Genomic DNA, 20,698 nt, shown 5'->3' with positions numbered 1-20,698 from the left:
CCCCCAATGTAATTCATCGCTGAGACCCATTTCTCAGAATTCAAAAATTCGAATTCTCAAAAAGGTCCTGGAATAATGTGCGGTACTTCATGTAATGTTTATATTAGACTATAGCAAAATTTAATTCACAGATAAACAATGGCGGTAGTCATGCATGCAGTGTTCTTCCAAAGTTATTAAAAATTTGAATATTTTTTCATTCATTAATGTAAATGTCGCACTTTCTTTATTCTCGTACTTGTCAAAATGTCGAGTTCGATGCCTTTTGTGATAAATCTTGTAAATACAGCATTTGGAGTGACTGTTCTCGCTGTTCCTTACTGCTTCCATCAGGTATAAAGCAAGATCAACGATCAATATTACAAATGTGTTAAAAATATAAACGTGTCTATAAAAATATTTCTTTTGTTACGTGGAATACACGTATAGTATTTACTCGACGGAAATTTACAAATAGCGAGCCCGCATAGGTTGAAATATTTAAAAAAATGAGTTATAATCTTATATGAAAATTTCACCGGCGGATTTGTGGGTTATACGTGTCCAATGTATTGGACTTCAAGAATCTGGTGCCTATGAAGAAAGGATTGGGGAGGAGGCTTATGAGGTCCCCTCAGATATATTTTGGGGGCCACAGTCCGATTTTCCTACCCACTATGCCTCTGTCAAGCATAGTTCTATTGTGGTTTAATAATGTGCCATTACTGTTATATAATTTCTAGTGCAATTCTCCTGAATTTTTCTTATCACAATAATTCATCCATTTGTATTTATGTCACTGTACGATTAAATTATTTACTATATTTATTGTACTGTACAAGATTACATTGAGAAACAAATGAAAAAGGTAGCATCCAGTCATAATATAAATCAACTGAACTGGAGTCAGTTGTCTGAAAGACTAGTTAACTTTTAACTGTAGTTAAGTGCAGAATTGGCCAGCCAAAGTTGTGTATTTCTGAGTTAACTGTGATTTAACTATGCAAAATGTAGTTAAAGAGTTTTAAATAATAGTCAAAGTACTAATTATAGTGTAGTTAAAATATCTATCTATGTGTCACACACATTATTGGTTGCAATGTTTTGAAATGAACCAGGACTAGTGTCTATTTTCATTTTGTTTGTAGTGTGGAGTGGTACTGGGCACTATACTTCTTGTAGCGTCATCATATGCATCTAAAAAGTCATGTAGTTTATTGCTGAGGTCAGCAGAATTATCTCGGAAACGAGACTTTGAATCATTAGGTAGGTTATATACTTATAAACATAAAATTACTTCAAACAAAGCATTTTTTTAGATTATTAAAAATTAATCCATTACATTATAATACTCAAAATGTACTTTTGAATGCATGGTTATAGGTTTTTACATTGGTGGATCTTTAGGGAAATTAATTGTAGAAATGAGGTATTTTGTTTTAATTTTTTACTCAACATAGATTCCAAGATTATTTTTGGAAGATAGACAACCCTCCAAGGCTATAAAATATTACTAAGTTGCAGTGTTGCACAATGCATACCTCTAAATGTCAACCACCACACTTCCTGAGAATGTTAGCACTTAAAAATGTAAACTATACTCCCTTTGACTGAGAGTGGCAGCCATTCGCATAATCATACTATGTCAACTTTACACACTTTCTGATAATGTCAGCCATTAACACCCCCTCAAAATGTCAAATTTACATACTTCCTGAAAGTGTCAGCCATTTTCAGACTACATGCACTTCCAGAAGTGTCAGCCATACATCCTATTTTAAGATGCCAGCTAGTGCACTTTCTAAAATATTCCCTGGTGCATCCTTAAGAATTGACTGGAACCCCCTGAAATGTAGACCAGTTCACTTCTTCCAATATTTATTCTTGAAGTCCTCTTCTTGGTACTTTACACACATCTAAGATGGTTCAAACATTTATCTTTTTATCCCTCAGTCTTATAGGTTATTTAGTCGGTACAGCAATTGCCTGGTTTGTCATCATTGGCGATGTTTCACCAGCGGTTGTGTCAAGTTTACTTGGCATAGAAGTAAGTTCATTACCAACATCCAATTCGCAAATTATTTACTTGATGCCAGACTTGATGGGTGATATGCATTTGGCACTCACCACTCTGCCACTGAAAACTCATTTATTTGAACCTTTTTATTTCCTGATATTTCATTTACCATACTGGAATAAATGAATGCAATATTCACCCATTTTTATTCACCATCAATTTACCACCTTTTGTTGTGTAGAAATCATGGGAATTGAGGTCTTTTTTAATCGTTGCTATTGGAGTATGTGTCGTCCTTCCCCTTTCATTAGTAAAAGATATCACAAGTTTGAGCAATGCCAGCAACGTAGCCATTGGAATTTATACAATATTTGTTTTACAGGTAAAACTCTTCAATATCTTCTGCCTAAACCAACAGGCGAAAACCTCACCCTAATAAACTATCTAACATTGTATATATTCCCTCTGCAGTTATTTCTTAGCACTTTACCAAGGATTTTATACGGTGATTGGGTCGGCGAGGTCAACATCTGGAAACCTGACGGTGTTTTACAATGTTTACCAATCTTTGGTATTTCATTTCTGTGTCAAACGTAAGTTTTGATCGATGAACATGCAACAAAAACAAGGTGCTTCCAACAAAACCAAGGTGTTTTCAACAAAAACAAGGTGTTTCCAACAAAAACAACGTGTTTTCAACAAAAACAAAATGTTTTCAACAAAAACAAGATGTTTCCAACAAAAACAAGGTGTTTTCAACAAAAACAAGGTGCTTTCAACAAAAACAAGGTGTTTTCAACAAAAACAAGGTGCTTCCAACAAAAACAAGGTGTTTCTCTATTGCACAGACAAAAACTAGGCCCACGCCCTTGCATAAAAAACAAGGTGTTCCTCGATGTGTGCTAAGAAAAGAAACAACTTCGGCAAATGATCCACGCATTTTTTTCACGAAGGCGAGAGATCTCACTTCTTTAAGCTGACCTGCAATTTTCTTTTTTAAAACAGCGTTGTATTTGTTCTGTACGAAGCGTTACCTGAGCCGTCTGTTAAGAAAATGGAGCATGTGGTCAATACAGCGATGGATATCGTATTTTTGCTTTCGTTTACCGTTAGTTGAAAAATATTTGGCAATCCTTTTTTATCATTCATAAATATTCCCCATCCTCATCCCCAGTTCTTCTCCGTCTTCCTTCACAGGTCGGATTCTCTGGTTACGTCAGGTACTACGATGATGGGGTGGAAGGAGATTTATTGAATAACTACAAACACGATTTTATATCCGAATTTATTCGCTTAGGTAAGATATTTCATCATGTTGTGACATTTTTTTCTTATTGATATTGCCTTTGGTTGACCAACGCCTTTTTTCTAAAAACTCACTCACATTCAAACTCATTGGGTGGGAGATCTCAATCCATCAGTCAATTTAAGCAAGCAATCTTTAAATCACCTCACAGCGGCTCCTTTGCAGTATTTCCAGTCAAATAAGAGCTTGATTTTCAGTGTTTTATCTTGAATATTTCTATTATGAAAGGACTGTCTCATTGATCAGTGATAACACAATTTCAAGCAAATTATCGCCTGATTGTTAGTTCATAGAGTAAGGGTTTAACTAGAGAGAAGAGAAACCGGAGTTCTCGGAAAAATATCCTCGAAGCACAGAACAGGTTCTCATTACATGAATTAGTGAGGCCCACCACACTATTTAACCAGTTTGACCTCTTGCACAGCAGGCTCAACTTAAAGCTAAAAGCCTGAAAGGCAATGTGGTAATGAAGGGTGCTATTTTTTTTAATGTGATTCCTAATTTCTCTGAATCCATTTCTAGGATTTTGTATTTCTACGATATTGAGTTTTCCTTTACTGGTGTTTCCATGTCGATCCAGTATTAATTCCTTGATTTCCTCAGCAATGGTTTGTATAACGCTATCAGTTTCCACCTCTATATTGCATTATTTATTTATTCAACTTTGCTAAAAACATACTTGAAATAAACAGACATACAGACAAGGGACATACAGTATGACATTGTATGACAGGGACATACAATGGTAGAGAACTCGCTACAGCTTTCGCCAATTACAGCACCTCTGTAATTTAATGCAATATGACGTCACAAATACTATTAATAACAACATGATATTCCACAGGAAAGGTTACGAGACTTGTTACAAGACAAATTTATTATAATATATTCTTATTCAGATTGACCTCGCAGCGCCAACTGGAGGGACCTTTATTCCACACGACAGATTTTTCATAATCACTTGTTCCCTCATTTTTGGCACTATAATATGCGGAGTTCTTTTTCCAAGTGGTAGGTTGGATTGGCCTGTCATTTACTGGCTTGTTTTTGCCACAAAAAACGACAGAGCTGGCCCTAAGAGGTTTTGATCACTTATAATTTCTCATTCCAGTTGAGTTTGTAATGGCGCTGGTTGGAGCAACAATGGGTGCAATGTTGACATTCATTTTACCTGCTGTCATATTTCTTAAAATTTCTGGAAAAGCTTCATCAAAAACCGGAGCGAAGGTTGGGCACTAGTCTGTAAACTTTCTAGCGTATCACGTGATACGTTCTGACGTTATACGCTATATGACGTAATACGATAAACTGAAAACCGAAGAAAACCGGAGAGCTTGACGTTATTGTTCTTCTGCACTTATTAAATCTCCGCATTACTATTTCATGAAAAATCACCAAATTTAATTTTTCTTATACTTTTCAGATCTTATTGATAGGTGGTGTTTGTTTACTCTGTCTGAGTACATTCTCAGTACTGAGCATGAGCGAGAGTCAGGCAAAGGAGGCCAAAGACAAGATGGCGGTTGCAGATCAACATATAGCCCCGTTACTTCATACGCCAACCCTAATGACGAATATAACCTTGGCCAAAGCTACTCAAGAATTGCGTAAAACTCCGGTATGTAAAAGATCGCTCTGTCGAAAACATAGCCGGGTTAAGGTCAGTTCACACGATCCAATTTTGTTGGATCCAATTCACTTCTGATGGATGCTTTATTGTCTGTTGTCTTGTAATGTATATGAGCAGCAAATCCACTGAAGCAAATGCATTACTGCCTCATCAATAACCCTTCTCCTCATTTCCTCCTGTCCATCCGGTTATTTAATTCCAATCACCAAAACAAACACTTATACATACTTAAAACACCCGTTGGCTTGTTGATGTAACTTTGGCCTAGAACGCCAACGAAATTGATTTATTGAAGACTAAACTAATTAGTTAGCTTACTATTGAAATATCACAACACTTAAACAGTAAAGAAAATCTTTTGAGTTTGTTAAAAGAAACAAGGCAAAGAAAGAAGGCATTAAAAGAGGCGACTACACAAATTATTTTTGTCGTTTCTAGCGTATGTTATTGTCTGCATTGTTTACACAATTGTATAAGCTCGCCGATGTAAATGATTTACGCTACAGGAAAAGAAAATATCAAAAATCGACCGTGTAGCTAAAGCACGAAGGCAAAATATATTTCCCTAAAGACTTATCAATCGAACTTGCTACTCGTTTTTTTTAATATTTAATCATAGATAATTTCCTACACCCCCATCCTACAAGTCAGATTTCAAGGAAGTCTGCATTTGGGTTTTGCAAAAATCTACTTCACTCTACTTCTACTTTTTCTACTTCAGCAAATTTCAAACAAGAGCTTACTTCCTGGTAGAGGTCATGAAGAAGAGAAGCGAAATATTATCGATGAACAGAAAATCTTAGTTCCGCAAAGAAATACGGCAGAGATTGTTGAAGAATCAAGAAAAGAGCCTGTGTTGCCTCGGGAAGGCGTTGCTAAGCAACTACAAGCTGACGACGACGCAAAGAATAATCCACAACAGCATGCTGGGATCGAACTTCGTGCTGGGACAAAACTTCAGCAAGATTTAGTCCGTACAAAAAGCTCGTCCGAGGATGTCGGCATATCGCGTAAACCTCCTGGCTTATCAAAAGACAAGCCAATGGACGAATCTCAAAAATTAGGCCGTCTTTCCCAGCAAGGAGATGGTAAACATCTTGAAGGTGGGTTGAGACGCGACAAAAACACGCCTTTGCGCGAGAAGGATCGTGCGTTAAACGATGAAGTACGTGTTGCTCGCGACAGGAAAATACTGAACGATCACACAGACTCACCTTCTGATGTAAAAACCTCAGCCAAGTCTGGAAATAATGTAAGTGTCGTTGATCAAGGGAATAGTATCGTCGCTGAACCTAACGAGAAGAATAGTAAAACACAAAATGTAAAAAACAATGAAACAAATGTTGATGAAAAGACAGAAAGAGAAACAGAACCAACGATAAATAACATTGATTCAAAACGGAAGACTACAGCAAAACCATTTCATATAAATCAGTCACCTTTGTTACGGAAACAATTTGAACTAACTAAAAAAATATTAATTATGCGTAATCGTCGGGACGAACGCTCAGATGATAGGGGTACTTAGAAATACATACAAAAAAGTTTCAGTAATTTATGTCAATATTTGGAGGGAAGGAGATTTTCTAAAAGACTCTTTTGCAGGCAGAGTTGCAAAAAAACTGCAGCGAATACTACCCGTAGGAAATCTCGCTGTATTTGAGAAAGGTTTGATGTAAAATGAAGGTAGTGGCAATTAATAGGGAGCAGCAAACATATAAATCATAGCAGCCCTGGCCCGATTTCCAGTAATTGTTTCTAATCCTTAATTTTGGGATAACTACATATCGAAAAATACTTTTGCCCGTTTCAGACGTCAAACATTTCATGGAAATGATCCTAATCGCGAATGCAAATGAATTTTTACAGACTTTAGCTTTAACTTGGAAAAAGACTAGGTGACAGACATGCAATATATCAATGTAAAACTATAAGACCCCGTTTACACTACACCAGATTCACGTGTTATGATATCTTCGCCTGCCTTAAAAGGGCCATGATTAGTAGCAAATGCTGATTGGTTTGATAGATTTAGTATATTTATTTCGATCTCTGACAGTAAATTTTTTACCGCATTTTAATAGCTAGAAATTTGTACCTATGCAGCCCGAAGGCAGGTCTGGTATAATGTAAACGGGGCCTATAACGATTTTCTTTACAACCTGGGGCCAGTTGTATAAAAATACGGTTTATTTACTCAAGAAATACTGAAGAGTTTTACCCAACCTCCTCCTAATATCTAATGGATGTACTATTTATTTATTATAGTTCCAAAAATCTGAATTCTAAAATAAAATTAGCAAATATAATTTTAAAACAAACTGTTTGACTTAATTTGTGCCTGGTGCTAATTCGTGTAAGTGCAAACCCTCTCCCCCCATGCACGAAGAATACCGGCTCCACATACTAGGAGTATTATGTCGCTTATTCTTAAACAAAAATCTTGGGTACCAGGCACTAATGCAAACATTGCATGCGGCGTCTATGCGAAAAAATTAGAACTCTCCCGGTCGCTTTGCGCAAAAAGTCAAAACACTCAAAGTAAATGAGATCAATATAGACAAGCAATGCACTTAACGCGGATTTGTTGCTTGTTTGGGTATTTAAGGAATTCATAAGAGTTTCCGAGATGTCAGGTCAGGCTAACGTGACGTCCTGTTCACGTCATCGATCATTCGGAGAAAGTAAAGGGAGAAGTGTCGTCTGGGAATCAGTGGGAAAATTGTGCGGGGCTGTCGGTTCAAACGAGTAAAAACATAGAAATATAAGGACAGGCATGAAAAAAAATTTCGTGTGTGGTAAATGCCGTGACCTAATTTGGAAGAGAAAAACAGGAAAAACATCCATCTCACGAAGAACAGTTATCGTCAGATATCCATTAGGAGTTGGCTTAACCGCTTAAAAAGAATTTAGTTTAGTTTAAGTTTCCTTCTGTAGTAAAATTAGATCGATAAGAGATAGCAATTACTATAGACCTCAAGGAAAAACGATTTACAATTGATAGAGCAAACAAGTTTGTGAATAAAATCTTGCGGCAAAATGTGCATCTTTGAGGCTTTGTTTTTCAAACACCATATTCTTGTTATGACGTCGGGCAAAAACTAGATTTCTCAAGGGAAAACAGTTTACAATTGATAGAGCAAACACGTTTGTAAATAAAATCTTGCGGCGAAACGTGCATCTTTAAGGTTTTGTTTTCCAACACCATATTCTTGTTATGACGTCGGGTTCTACAAGGGTTCTTCCCAGAAAGTAAATTGTTTACAAGCCATAAATAAACAGGTAAATGTAATTTCCGCGCAAATTAGTGTAACAGACCAGACGGGATGACGCCATGCAAGCATTTATATAAGCGGAGAAGTCAGACTATAGCAATCAAAGACAAAGAAGCAAGTTCAGAGATGCAAGTCCAGTTCATGTTATTGCCTATATTGGTGTTTATTTTATTTTCTAGTGTAAAAGATGTACAAATGCTTTTCCAAAAGCAACCAGCAAACAAAACCATGTCATTTTTTAAAAAGTCCTCGAATGAAACACAGTTAGAAAGCCGGATGCAGGCAATTCAAAATCACTTTTTGAACAAGACGGTGAACCTGAGCGAAGTTCAACCTCACGCGTCAGCTTTGTATCGTAATCATACAAAAACTTTGCAGAAATCGTTTGTCATTTTTCAAAAGATATTTGGACCGTATCTTCAACGAAAGAAACAAAGAGATCGTTTGAGAAAGGCGAAGAAATGTACTGTAAAGTATGAAAATAAAAAACTAGGAAAGCAAGCTTCACCAAGACAGGTAAAGGTGAGTGAAAAGGGTTTATGGCTATATTTTGTTTTATTTAACCGTTCAGACTAAATCAAACAACAATTTTAACTGTGTAATCGATAAGTTCACAGTTCACTTTTTTTATTGATATGGAAGAGGCCATTTCATAACTGAAAACTGCATATAGACGCCACAGACTTTACGTTTTCGCAGAGAAAAGAGTCAGAATTAAAAGAAGGATATATATAGATGAGCCTGAAAACATGTTATGCTTTTAGCAACCGACCTTCTGACCATTATATAATCGAAAAAACAAGAAGTGCCACATAGAATACCCACACATATCATATTCGGCATAAATGATGACGTTCTTTCAAAACCTAAAGAATCTGAAAACAAAATACCTCAAAAAGAAATCGTCAATTTATTCAACGGTTGGTTATATTTAGATTGGCGTCTGTCGGGGTTCACCTTGTCTCTCCAGTGACGTCATATGCTCGTGCCAGGCCTCCAAGATCGCGCTCAAACACATCCGCGTAAAGATTTGTCAAAAAAGAGGAAGAAAGCGACGCAAGACGAAGAGGACAGGGGGACGAAGAAAGACAAGACAAAGACGTAGATGCACTTGGAGGAATTATGTGATGGTGTCTGCCGTTGAATGTGCGTGCAAATGTGAAAACTGATTTGAAAAGCGTTTACAATCAGTAGAACTGTGTTTAGAGGCTGTAAATTTTGTAAAACAATGTACACTGTATAGTATGTATAGATCATAGTTACATTAACATAGTAATTGTGGTAATAACGGATTAGGTTTAGATTTAGGATTGAGTTTAACAATAATCAACCATAAACCTAAACTAAGACATAATTCTAATCCTAACCTAATCTCAAGGATTAGATTTGTATATTAAGGATTTACTAAACCTGGAATTACTAAGGCTATAGTACTCTTGCTGTGCAAATTACGACATCCAAGTCATATTGGATGGCTTTTACCGTTGCGATTCTCCTTTTTCAGTGCGATTCTTTGTTTTCTGAATCCCCTGGGAAGGGCTCGTCCCAGGCGCGTGGTTTTCACGGCTTTATATTAGTGAGTTTAAGATTCACCAAATCTACGACGCGAACGTGAAGTAATATACAGATAAAAATTCCACAGTTTCCCAAAAGGAATGGAAATAATAGGCTCTTTTTGATAAACAAAGTCAGAGCCGTATGTAAAAGAAATTAATACTGGTTTCCTAACACTAGTAGGCTATAGTAGCAGTTTTCATGTCACGTCCGCGTCGGAGCTTTCGTGTTGTTAATATTGAAACAAAAACACGCGACGCGGGGACGAGGCTGGAACGGCTGCATATAATACCTATTATTATCCATGCTGAGATTTTACGATAAAACTGATATATAATTGTAAAAAATAAACTACTTAATTACAAAGGATTCTTGTGGTGTTGACAAGGGAAAATGAACGACTATTTTTTTCAATGAGGGTACACATAAGCAGAACAATGCATGTCACTGATCAGTTGATGTTGTAAAACTTAAAGTCTGTTGAACTGAATTCTTTCATTTGTTCCATATTCTTTCGATGCTTTTATTATTTATAAAAAACATGCAAATTTTAACTTGCGTGTTTGCCATTAATTTTTAATTCACGTTCCGAAAATGTTTAGTTTCACTTTCCAAGATTTACTAATCATGCAGACGATATATTCAAACGACTATTTCAAATAATCACTTTGCCAAAGTCTTTGCGGCACTTTGAAGATGAAAAAGGTAACCGTTCAATCTTCACCTAAATCAATATTTTATATATTATCAACAGTCCGGCGTTGCAAAGCACTGTCTACTGTTTTAATATACAATAATGTTATACCATATATATATTAGCTGATACAATAACGTTTCTAATGTTACAACATAGTAATTATACCGTCTTTACTTTATACTTAAAAACAAAGCCAATTGTCGACAGTCAAATCATTCTGTTTAATAGATGTAGTTTAATTTATTTAACAAACGTTTTGTTCATAAATACAAATAAAATACAATACAACAGAACGAGTTTCCGCTAACAAAATAATGACATGGTCAACAGCGAACGTGAAAAGTGTACTTCTCTTTCATATTTGGATGGACTGCTTTGGCTAAAAAATTAGTCGAAACCATTGGTGCCAATTAAATTCATTCTTTCCAGGGAATTGAAATGCGTTCTCGGACGCCAAGCCGTACAAATTTATTTCATCCCAGCTCGGAATCTGCAACAAGTTCGGTATGTTATAGAGCTGGTGGTGTTCTTGTTTACATCCCTTTCCCTGTAAACCCTTGGGAGATTTTAGGTCTGAAATCGAATAAGGCTTCTCGCGACGAAGTAAAGATGGCTTTCAAAGCAAAAATTAGGGAACAAGAAGATCGCAAGAATCGTGCTTTGGCATCCATTGCGAATCATATTCTGACCTCCACAAAACCAAGGTACCATCGTACACCAGATAGCGATCTCTTCAACAGAGATAAAAACCCGACCAATTCACTGTGGCAGCGTATGGCAACACCGAGGAGCTTCGGTTATGATATCAAGGGACAAATCTGTCGTGAAAAGTTCAGATGAACACGACCGTACGTTGTTATACCTGGCCTGCAAATCTGGTTTTTTAGATATGGTTAAAATGCTGTTGCAAGAAGGCGCTGATATTAACAAGGTTCAAAATAATGGTAGTACACCCCTTCACGCGGCTGCATTCTTCGGTCACCCTTTGGTGGTTGGTCTGTTGCTTGAATATGGTGCAAGGACAGACATTAAGAACAGATGGAACCATACAGCATTAGAAGAAAGCGACTCAGAACATATCACAGATTTGATTCAAAATGCCTCGTCAGACTTTATCTTTTCCCTTAAAAGCAAGTTGATGGGAAAAAAACTCGTTTCAGAAATGCGACCGATCGAGTTCAAAGGGCAGCAGATCGCGAAAGAGTTAATCCGTAATCCAGAGAAACTTGATCCGAAAACGCGTTCAAATTTAAACACAATTCTGGAAGATTGGGAAATAGCATGGCATGGAACTCGATGTAAGAATATTGAATCAATCCTTGAGCAGGGTCTCATTCCCGCAGTACACGTGAGATTTTACCACCAAGAGGTCACATAAATCTAGAGAAAAGCTTTCGCGGTACTTCAAACTGGGCAGCGGCCATCTTTGTGTCACCAAGTCTTACATACGCGGCACATGAAGCCTATTCGGAAAGGGTTTCATCAAACGGTTCGCGCTGGTGTGTCGTGTTCAAAGTATACTGTCAGCCTGGAACCTACAAGACATTTGATCCAACGGTTTTGAGGTATGATTCTGATTTAACATGGATTCTAAAACTCAAGCTTTCGTTTAGACAAAATTTAACTTTCTCTTCCCGCTCCGATGAAGTGCCTGGCTCTTAAACCGTTTTTCACTGCACAAGACGATATTTCTACATCGTCAAGGAAGAAATTATTTTTTTGCGTATTAGCGTCCCGTGTCTAATTAAACAACTAGCTATTTTGTCGCTGTTTACGTAAACTGCAGAGGCCCCGGGCCCCCGGGGGAAGCCTTGTGCACCATTTCTTAGTATTCCTTATAACTTAGTAATATAACCAGGGAGAAGAGTCCTGGCGATTTGCTACTTTTGCCAACCCTCAGCGCACCATAGCACACTGTCTGCTACCCCCATGTAGATAAGGGATTAGAAAACGGGCGTTAACAAGTGTTAATATATTCTATGCAGCTATGAAGGGATGGAAGGTGAACCTGATGCCACTGAATATCGTGTTTCTGTTGATGAGAAGAATAAGAAAGTTATTCTGCAAGTGGAGTCAGCACGAAATGTTGTCGTTCGTTCAGTCATATTCATTCGTGAAAGCGTCTTGCAGAATCAAGATATAATATTCAACGAGTTAAAACCAGTTTTTAGAGAAAAAGGTTTTCGTTGTGTTGATGCTCCAATGTCTCGGGACTCTGAACCTCGCTCTGAACAAACGAGTGGTTTTCGCTACTGTCCGTTGATCTGACATGGACGGGACTGGTTGTCAAGTACCGAAACCATTTCTCGGTTAAAACAACTTAATTAATATCCCTTGAAATATATTTTATTTCGGTTTCAAATTTTTGTCAGAGCTAAAGTTTTTATAACTAAACATAATCACAAAATTTTGACTAGTTTTATAACGAATAACAAAAGATATAATCGATTAAAAGCTGCAGAATGGATCTTTTGGCTAAAATATAAGCGCGAGATCATCTGGTAGTGAAATGAGACTCCTTACAGTTGACTGACAGTGATGTAAATATACAGATTGATGCAAAATTAAATAGCGACTTGCTTTTATGTCGCAAATAAAGCATTCATCGCCTAACCAGTAAACACTGTCGTCCTAAAGTCGCAAAATGCAGGTATTTCCTATATAGTAAAAAATAGGGGACGTCTATTTTGTCCCCTTCCACTACCCCCCCAATTTCAGGGCGTTTTTCAACATTGAACAGGATGAAGGTATCAAGTTTTTGTATGCCAGAACTGAATATATGAATATTCACCCCCTCAATTATCGCTCTAGTTACGCCCCTGATTTTAATAGCATGCTGTTAACGCTTATTACGACATATTAAGCATGATCAGTATTTTTTGTCAAATTGTGTTGACGTCGTGGGTCACGGCTTTCGCATATATGCACTGCACTCTAAAAGGGAAGCCTGGGAAGGTTGAACGAAGTTTTTATAGCGGTATCGGTAAGCTTGTTTTTATTTATTAATAGTGTGAATAGAATAGGAATATCTAAACATTACCCGAAAGTGCGACGACACAAATCAATGAATGTCAGTTATGTCACTCAAAATGACAAATAATGTATATACGTTCCAATATAACCAGGGAGCAGCGTGGCAGCGTCTTCAAACAACTAAGCATCAAATGTGGTATAACAACTGCCTAAAATAGACAAAACACTTCTCGACGTTTCGACCTGACGGCCTTCGTCAGGTGAGTTAGTATGTTAGTAACTCTCCTGACGAAGGCCCTCAGGTCGAAACGTCGAGAAGTGTCTTGTCTATTTCAGGCAGTTGTTATACCACATTTGACAAATAATGTAATGTAAAAGACGGTGTTACCAGTAATTTTTGAAAAGTTGAGTACTTGATGAGAGATTATCGATTCTATATATCTCTTTGACGTGTTAAGATTTGGCAATTTAACAAATGAATATTATGCTGAGGTATGAGCATGCAGGTTAAACTGAACGTCTTGGCGTGGCTTAAAACGACAAAATACGTACCAAATCAGAATCCAAAAATTAACGTCTTAAAACCCAAAATATAGGTTAAAACAATTAAACAAGAACAGCCGAATTCATATTAGAGACGGGAACTCATCGAAGACGGGAAACTCGTCCGATGAGAATCCGGTCACAGACGGGTTTCTCGTCTGAATTTTCTCGTCTAACTTTCCCGTCTAAACCGGACGGATAAGTTAGACGGGAATCCCGTCTGGACAAGAAACTCGTCTAAATTCGCATTTAGACGGATAAATCAGACGAGTTCCTGAAATATCAACACGGTCAAGTACCGCGGAACAGGGCTAAAAGAGATTCAGATTCTGTTTTGTTTTGTATGCTTTGAAATGCATGATATTTCACGGTTTCTGGCCAAAAACGATATACACCGATAACAAGGACAGCGGGGGTCCTTATTTTCGTTCAGAAATGCGTTTTATTATTTTGGCATTGCAGTTCATATACTCTCTGGTTGCGGCGAATAATGATTGAACTATTCAATGGTTCAAAAACATCCCAAACAAAGTTGAACTGTCTGAACACTCGTTCATCGCCTTTGAATGACGTGGTTTATTTCTATCCCTCCATTACTGACGAGCTACTAAACAAAGCCCTTACCTTCGAGTTTGATGATATTTGTGAGGAAGACAAGCACATCATCATCTTCAACATGCAAGCATTAAAAATATCTTTTAGAGGACATAAAGTACATTTTCCACAGCATTTTTACGACATAAACATCCGTGAAAACTATGGAATAAAGTATTTTAAATTTATCTTTACCAAACTCGCAATTAAATTCCCCTTTTTTATGAAAAACGTTGAACGAGGAGTGAAGCTCTGAATCTTTTTTATATGTTTTATGAGTATGATAACAACAAAATATATAATTTTTTGTTTCGTTGCCTGCAAATCTTTTTGAAGTAGTCATCGTTTTTGAACAAACTGTTTACATTTTCCTCGCAATTTCGCCACGTTAGGGTTCAAGGTATGCTTTAATCAGAATTGATTACAAAATTATAGCTTAAATCGTTAAATTAAACGATGAATCCGAACGAATGTAACTTCGCCACTAAACAGTTCATGTTTTCCTTATGTTCGAGTCCTGAAATGGCGAGAATGTCTCGCAACATGGACACTCGTGTCTGGAGGTAAAATTTAGCTATTTTAATCAGAAGGTTGCCTTCCAGTTCTTTTGAGTTCAATGGTGTGGACAAATTTGAAAACGATGACGTCATCTATCAAATCAAGGTGCATTGAAGTTATGGAGTTATGAAGGTGTATTAATTGCGGGATCAAATAACTTTCAATTAATATATAGTACAACATAAATCGCAACTCCTCCTGCCTTCCGTATAATTTCTTATTCATTTAAATTTATTTTTTAGATAACAAAAATCAGAAGATTTTTCTGCCTGCGTTTTTGGGTACAGAAAAGAAGTTTGAAGGTTATATTACTGTGCTTTAGGGCCACATTGTAAATGGGGGCAAAAAAATCAAAGCCAACGCCACCGCTAAAGTCAAGAACAAGCCTGGAAAGACGAATGTCACTACTAATACCAACGCCAATGCCACCGGTAATATCACTACCAACGTCAACGCCAACATCAACGCCAACATCAACGCCAACGTCAACGCCACCGCCAACGTCAACATCAACGCCAACGTCAACGCCACCACCAACGCCACCACTAACGCCACTACTAACGCCACCACTAACGCCACTACTAACGCCACCACTAACGCCAAAGCACAGCGGAGACATTGAGCCAAAGGTTTGTTTATCAGATGATAGTGACCCGATTCAGCGGTTAATTAATGGCTGCTGGTTGTTACATGAAACACGAAGTAGCAACTTATATATTAATTGAAAAATTGCATTAAGAACATTAATTAGTCATTTCCCAATCAAACAGGGTGCTGGGGTGCTACAGTCTATAGATGCTTTGCGGTTCGCGTCTAGACCCATTACCCTGCTCGACTGGGAAAGGGGGAAAATTATAATAAAAAAATTATAAATAAGCGCCGTGCTATCTTTCCATACATGCATTTGCCGCATCATAAAAACACTAAAACGAATTCTGGAACCATACAATGCAATCGCAAATGTTATGCTAGAATTAGTTGACATAACTTACTATTAAAATAATCGCAAGGACTCAGACGTCCTGATTCCGCGGGAACTTTTTGACATTTGCGCCTGGCAAAATGGTGTTAAAGCGATAAAAGTCAGCTTAGGGGGTCTGCGCGCCTAAAAGCGATATCGTTCTGGGGCCGGTTGTATAAAGCTCTTAATAACTTTTTAATATAACTTTTTTTGTGATTAAAACATCGTTAACTTTAATCACGTAGTTAATTAAGCCAGTGGTTAGCGTTAATCGTAGTTAAAACGTAGTTAAAGTTAATCATCCTAAAAAGCATCGTTAACTGTCCAAAACGTAGTTAAAAATGGCGTGATGAACTTTCGGGGAACGAGCAAACATCAAAATCAGCACATACCAATGTTTTCAACCGTTATCCACTCAGAAAAGGCTCCGTCGAATCTTGTCAACTTTCAATATGTTTTCATTTTTGTCATTTGGGCACCAACAGAGTATATTTTTGCTTCGGAAGACGAGTCGACGCCGAATTACGATCCTAGCAAAGGTTAGCCATCGCCATTTTCATCTGCAACCTGTAGGTTGACTCAAAAGAAGCCCTTTTCACTTAAAGTGCTTATAAACCCAAAACGGGTTTCTGGTGATTCAGATAGAGCATAAAAGTTGGTTAGTAACTTCTAAATTAGTTTTTGGATTAAAATTTTAATTTCGGAGTTACGATGGCTCAAACAAAAGAATTTGACCACTTCTCAAAAGAGAAGTAGCGCGACGCAAATATCACCAAAGGGCCTGGATCCCAGGAACTCGTCTTCCATTTCGTATGGCATAATGGTAGCAGTATTGCTATTCACACTCGAAAATCAACTTAAACTCAACCTATTAGGAACTTTTTTTAAAAATGGCCTGATATTTCCTATTTGTCTATTAGAACTATACTATGTTTCATAATAAAGCAAATAGACGTGTTCCTGAGACCCAGTCCCCCATCGGGCGCTAACTTTTTTTTTTTGAAAATTGACTTGCCGCCCAATATCTCCGAAATTAAAATTCTAAAACAAAAACTAGTTTAGAAGTTACTAACCAACTTTTTGTGCTCTATCTGAATCACTAAAACCCCATTTGGGGTTTATAAGCACTTTAAATATTTGAATGTTTTTTGAACTTTTTCCTTTATTTATTGCATTTTTTCCCAATATTTTCGATCAAAATACTGTCAATTTTTAAAAAATAAGAGTCTTCGGTCTTGTTCAAAATCAGTAACTAATCATAGTTAAGGATTTACTACAGTGATTAGCGCTAATCATAGTTAAAGTTAACTACGTTTTTATACAACAGGCCCCAGGTTGATACATCAGCAATATTTTTATGAACAGGATTGAATAATGTTGTCCTGCCCATATTGATCAGAGCACTTTATCAACATTTAACAATACTGTTCCACCCGATTCATTTTCAAAAATATTTTTACAACCGATTCATTTATATCCATTTTCCCAACAATATTGTACCGTTTAAACTTCAAGACCAAATTTACACGGGTCGTGCTATGATGTGAACGAGTGACTAGCAATGAATGCTCTGATGTTATTTGAACATCCGTAACTAATTCACTCGTTCACATCTATCAAAAGAAGAAAATCGCACATAAAATTGCAGCAAAAATTGCAAGTATAAATTGGCCTTTATCAGCCTCGTACCATAGACAATCAAATAGAATAGTTCTATTTGATTGTCTATGCTCGTACCCAGGTGCTTTATATCGTTGCATTCAACTATTATATAGAGGTCAGCTGGAATAATCAAGCGCGCGGGGGTGCTTGGGGTGGCAGGTATATAGGTTATAATATAGTTATGGAGAGGGAAATGGCCTCTAATAATTTTACCAAGGCCAGTTGCGTAGCCAGAACGATAATTGGGGGAGGGCCTATATTCATATATTTGTGATACGCAGGATTAATTTCTTTTCAAATCAATAGACCTTTCTTATAATGACGTCAAACGCGGAAAGTCTGATGTTACATGAGGATTGATTAGCTCGATAGTTTTGTGGAGCCAATCAAACTTCGTGTAACATCAGACTTTCCGCGTTTGACGTCATTATGAAAAAGGTCTATTGTCTTTGCAGTCTGTTAACATGAATATATGAATACGCACCCCCCTAATTATCAGGATGCTGGCTACGACACTGACCAAGGCTCTTAAATGTGCATGGTGTTACGGTGCAAGAATTACGATTACCCGGCTAAAAATACATTCAGTTTTTATAACATTCTGAAGCTTGGTGCTTTTTTTCAAGGAATTGTCCGGGAGTAATTCAGATACGTCTAGTCTTCAATCATATTTATTTTATGCCGAAACGGAACATCGTGGGCCTCGACCGATATGCTACACAGCTGCAGGCGGAGGTCACGTTTACATCCCTTTTCCAGTAAACCCTTGGGAGATTTTAGGTCTGACATCGAATAAAGCTTCTCAAAGCGACGTAAAGTTTGCCTTCAGAGAAAAAATCAAGCAACCAGAACGCCAGAAACGTGCTTTGGTCTCCCTTGCCAATCATATATTGACCTCCACAGAAGCGAGGTACAAGCGTGCACCAGATAGCGATTTATTCACAAAGATAGAAAATGAAGCGAAAGTGAAGAGAGATCATTTTTCTGTTGCAGCGTGTGGTAACACCGAGGAACTTCGGGTGTTGATATCAAGAGACAAATCTCTTGTAGAACGTGCAGATGAACACGGTCGTACGTTGTTATACCTGGCCTGCAAATCTGGTTTTTTTGATATGGTTAAAATGCTGTTGCAGAAAGGCGCTGATATTAACAAGGTTCAGAAAGATGGTAGCACACCCCTCCACGCGGCGGCGTTTTTTGGTCACCCTTTGGTGGTTGGTCTGTTGCTTGAATATGGTGCAAGGATAGACATTAAGAACAGATGGAACAGTACAGCATTAGAAGAAAGCGACTTAAACAATGTCAAAATGCTGATTCAAAATTTTTCATCAGATTACATCTTTTCTCTTAAAATAAAGTTGACGGAGAAAAAACTCATTTCGAAAATGCGACCAATCGAGTTCAAAGGGCAGGTGATTGCAAAGGAGTTAATCCGTAATCTAGAAACGTTTGATTCGAAAACGTGTTCAAGAATAAACTCAATTCTGAAAGATTGGGAGATAGGATGGCATGGAACTCAATGTAAGAATATTGAATCAATCCTTGAGCACGGTCTCATTCCCGCGGGTACACGTGAGATTTTACCACCAAGTGGTCACATAGGTCTGGGGCGAAGCTTTCTTGGTATTTCAAACTGGGCAGCGGCCATCTTTCTGTCACCAAGTATTACCTACGCGGCACACGCAGCCTATTCAGAAAGGGTTTCATCAAACGGTTCGCGCTGGTGTGTCGTGTTCAAAGTATACTGTCAGCCTGGAACCTACAAGACATTTGATCCAACGGTTTTGAGGTATTAACATTGATAATAAGGGTTTGTCTTTTACAATGAGCCTTTAGATCGTTAGAAACAGGCTATTTTCGTGTTACATATTTAGCAAATTGAATCCAATTTTTATTCAGTATTTTTGGAACTAATTTTGTAATTTCACCAGTAAATTCACCAGTCCCGTTCTCGTCCCCGTCCCCGTCCCGACACAGCACCACCCGGGCTTGTAGGTTAGTACGGGCCCGTAGGTTAGAGGTTTATAGAACGGGTTTTAACTATGTTTTAACAGAGAATTTATGTTTCTTGCAGCTATGAAGGGATGGAAGGTGAACCTACCGAACCCGAATATCGTATTCCTGTTGAAGAAGAAAACAAAGAAGTTATTCTGCGAGTGGAGTCAACACGGCATGTTGTCGTTCGTTCAGTCATATTCATTCGTGCAAGCGTTTTGGAGAATCAAGATATAATATTCAAGGAATTAGAACCACTTTTTAGGGCATGACATTGACAGCTTTCAGTATTCTTGTGATATAATCGAACATATTTCAGAGAAGTCGAACGAAATATATCCTCGTATAACTTGTTAAAATGGAACTTTAACCTTTTCTTAATTTACAGTTAACTGCAATATATTTCACAGTAGATTTAACAGTAATTATATAATGAAATATAATATCAAGGGAGGTTTAGTCAATACAATGATGAATATAATCGAAGTATGTATCGTAGCGTTGTAGTTCGATCAATTATGTTCATTCGTGCAAGCGTTTTGGAGAATCAGGAGATATATTTCAACTTTTAAGATATATTTCAGCAAAGATATTCTGAAGGAAAAATGATGGTTGGCAGTCGATATAATACATAATCGCGTATGAATATGTAATATTATAATATTACAATATTAATACATCCTGAAATGTGTATTCTTAATGTGTGATATAAATTCAAAATCGAGGACGTATTCGTTTAATGAACTGAGAGTTGTATAAAAAATCAAGCTAAATAGGTGGTAAATGAGGAGAGAATGTCAGAATTTGTTGCCAAAATCAGCAGAAACAATGAAACATTGTTAGTAGAACTTTACTAAGGACCTGTTTAAATGGAACGAGTTACCCCGGCTAGGCGAGGTAAAAAGCGCATCACATCAAAGCCATGCAAAGACTTAACCTGATTAGTCTTTTATT

At 37.3% G+C, this 20,698-nt stretch overlaps 2 protein-coding genes across 2 annotated transcripts; both read left to right on the top strand.

Annotated features, from left to right (window-relative positions):
- Nucleotides 1–122: 122 nt before the first annotated feature.
- LOC114519606 (putative sodium-coupled neutral amino acid transporter 10) lies at nt 123–7,209 on the top strand. Its single transcript, XM_028539767.1, has 13 exons — nt 123–333; nt 1,128–1,245; nt 1,363–1,408; nt 1,933–2,026; nt 2,238–2,378; nt 2,468–2,589; nt 3,002–3,104; nt 3,194–3,293; nt 3,825–3,910; nt 4,202–4,313; nt 4,414–4,529; nt 4,726–4,920; nt 5,654–7,209. The coding sequence occupies exons 1-13, from the start codon at nt 247–249 to the stop codon at nt 6,458–6,460; spliced, it is 2,127 nt and encodes a 708-aa protein (XP_028395568.1). The 5' UTR covers nt 123–246; the 3' UTR covers nt 6,461–7,209.
- An 8,252-nt stretch (nt 7,210–15,461) lies between these two features.
- On the top strand, nt 15,462–20,456 carry LOC114519394 (poly [ADP-ribose] polymerase tankyrase-1-like). The gene is made up of 3 exons (XM_028539519.1): nt 15,462–15,755; nt 18,376–19,538; nt 19,824–20,456. The coding sequence occupies exons 1-3, from the start codon at nt 15,462–15,464 to the stop codon at nt 20,014–20,016; spliced, it is 1,650 nt and encodes a 549-aa protein (XP_028395320.1). The 3' UTR covers nt 20,017–20,456.
- Nucleotides 20,457–20,698: the final 242 nt, after the last annotated feature.

Source organism: Dendronephthya gigantea, unplaced genomic scaffold, assembly GCF_004324835.1.
Source record: "Dendronephthya gigantea isolate DGI-Jeju-01 unplaced genomic scaffold, DenGig_1.0 000013F, whole genome shotgun sequence".
In the NCBI taxonomy this organism is placed as follows: domain Eukaryota; kingdom Metazoa; phylum Cnidaria; class Anthozoa; order Malacalcyonacea; family Nephtheidae; genus Dendronephthya; species Dendronephthya gigantea.
The sequence above is the reverse complement of the archived record's forward strand: the minus strand, read 5'-3'. Positions and strand labels throughout refer to the sequence as shown.

Coding starts and splice junctions, on each gene's coding strand:
- LOC114519606 (XM_028539767.1), top strand. CDS start 247: ATGTCGAGTTCGATGCCTTTTGTGATAAATCTTGTAAATACAGCATTT. Junction 2,590..3,001: donor ATTTCATTTCTGTGTCAAAC/GTAAGTTTTGAT, acceptor TTTTTAAAACAG/CGTTGTATTTGTTCTGTACG. Junction 3,294..3,824: donor ATCCGAATTTATTCGCTTAG/GTAAGATATTTC, acceptor ATCCATTTCTAG/GATTTTGTATTTCTACGATA.
- LOC114519394 (XM_028539519.1), top strand. CDS start 15,462: ATGGGGGCAAAAAAATCAAAGCCAACGCCACCGCTAAAGTCAAGAACA. Junction 15,756..18,375: donor GCGGAGACATTGAGCCAAAG/GTTTGTTTATCA, acceptor CTTTTTTTCAAG/GAATTGTCCGGGAGTAATTC. Junction 19,539..19,823: donor TTTGATCCAACGGTTTTGAG/GTATTAACATTG, acceptor TGTTTCTTGCAG/CTATGAAGGGATGGAAGGTG.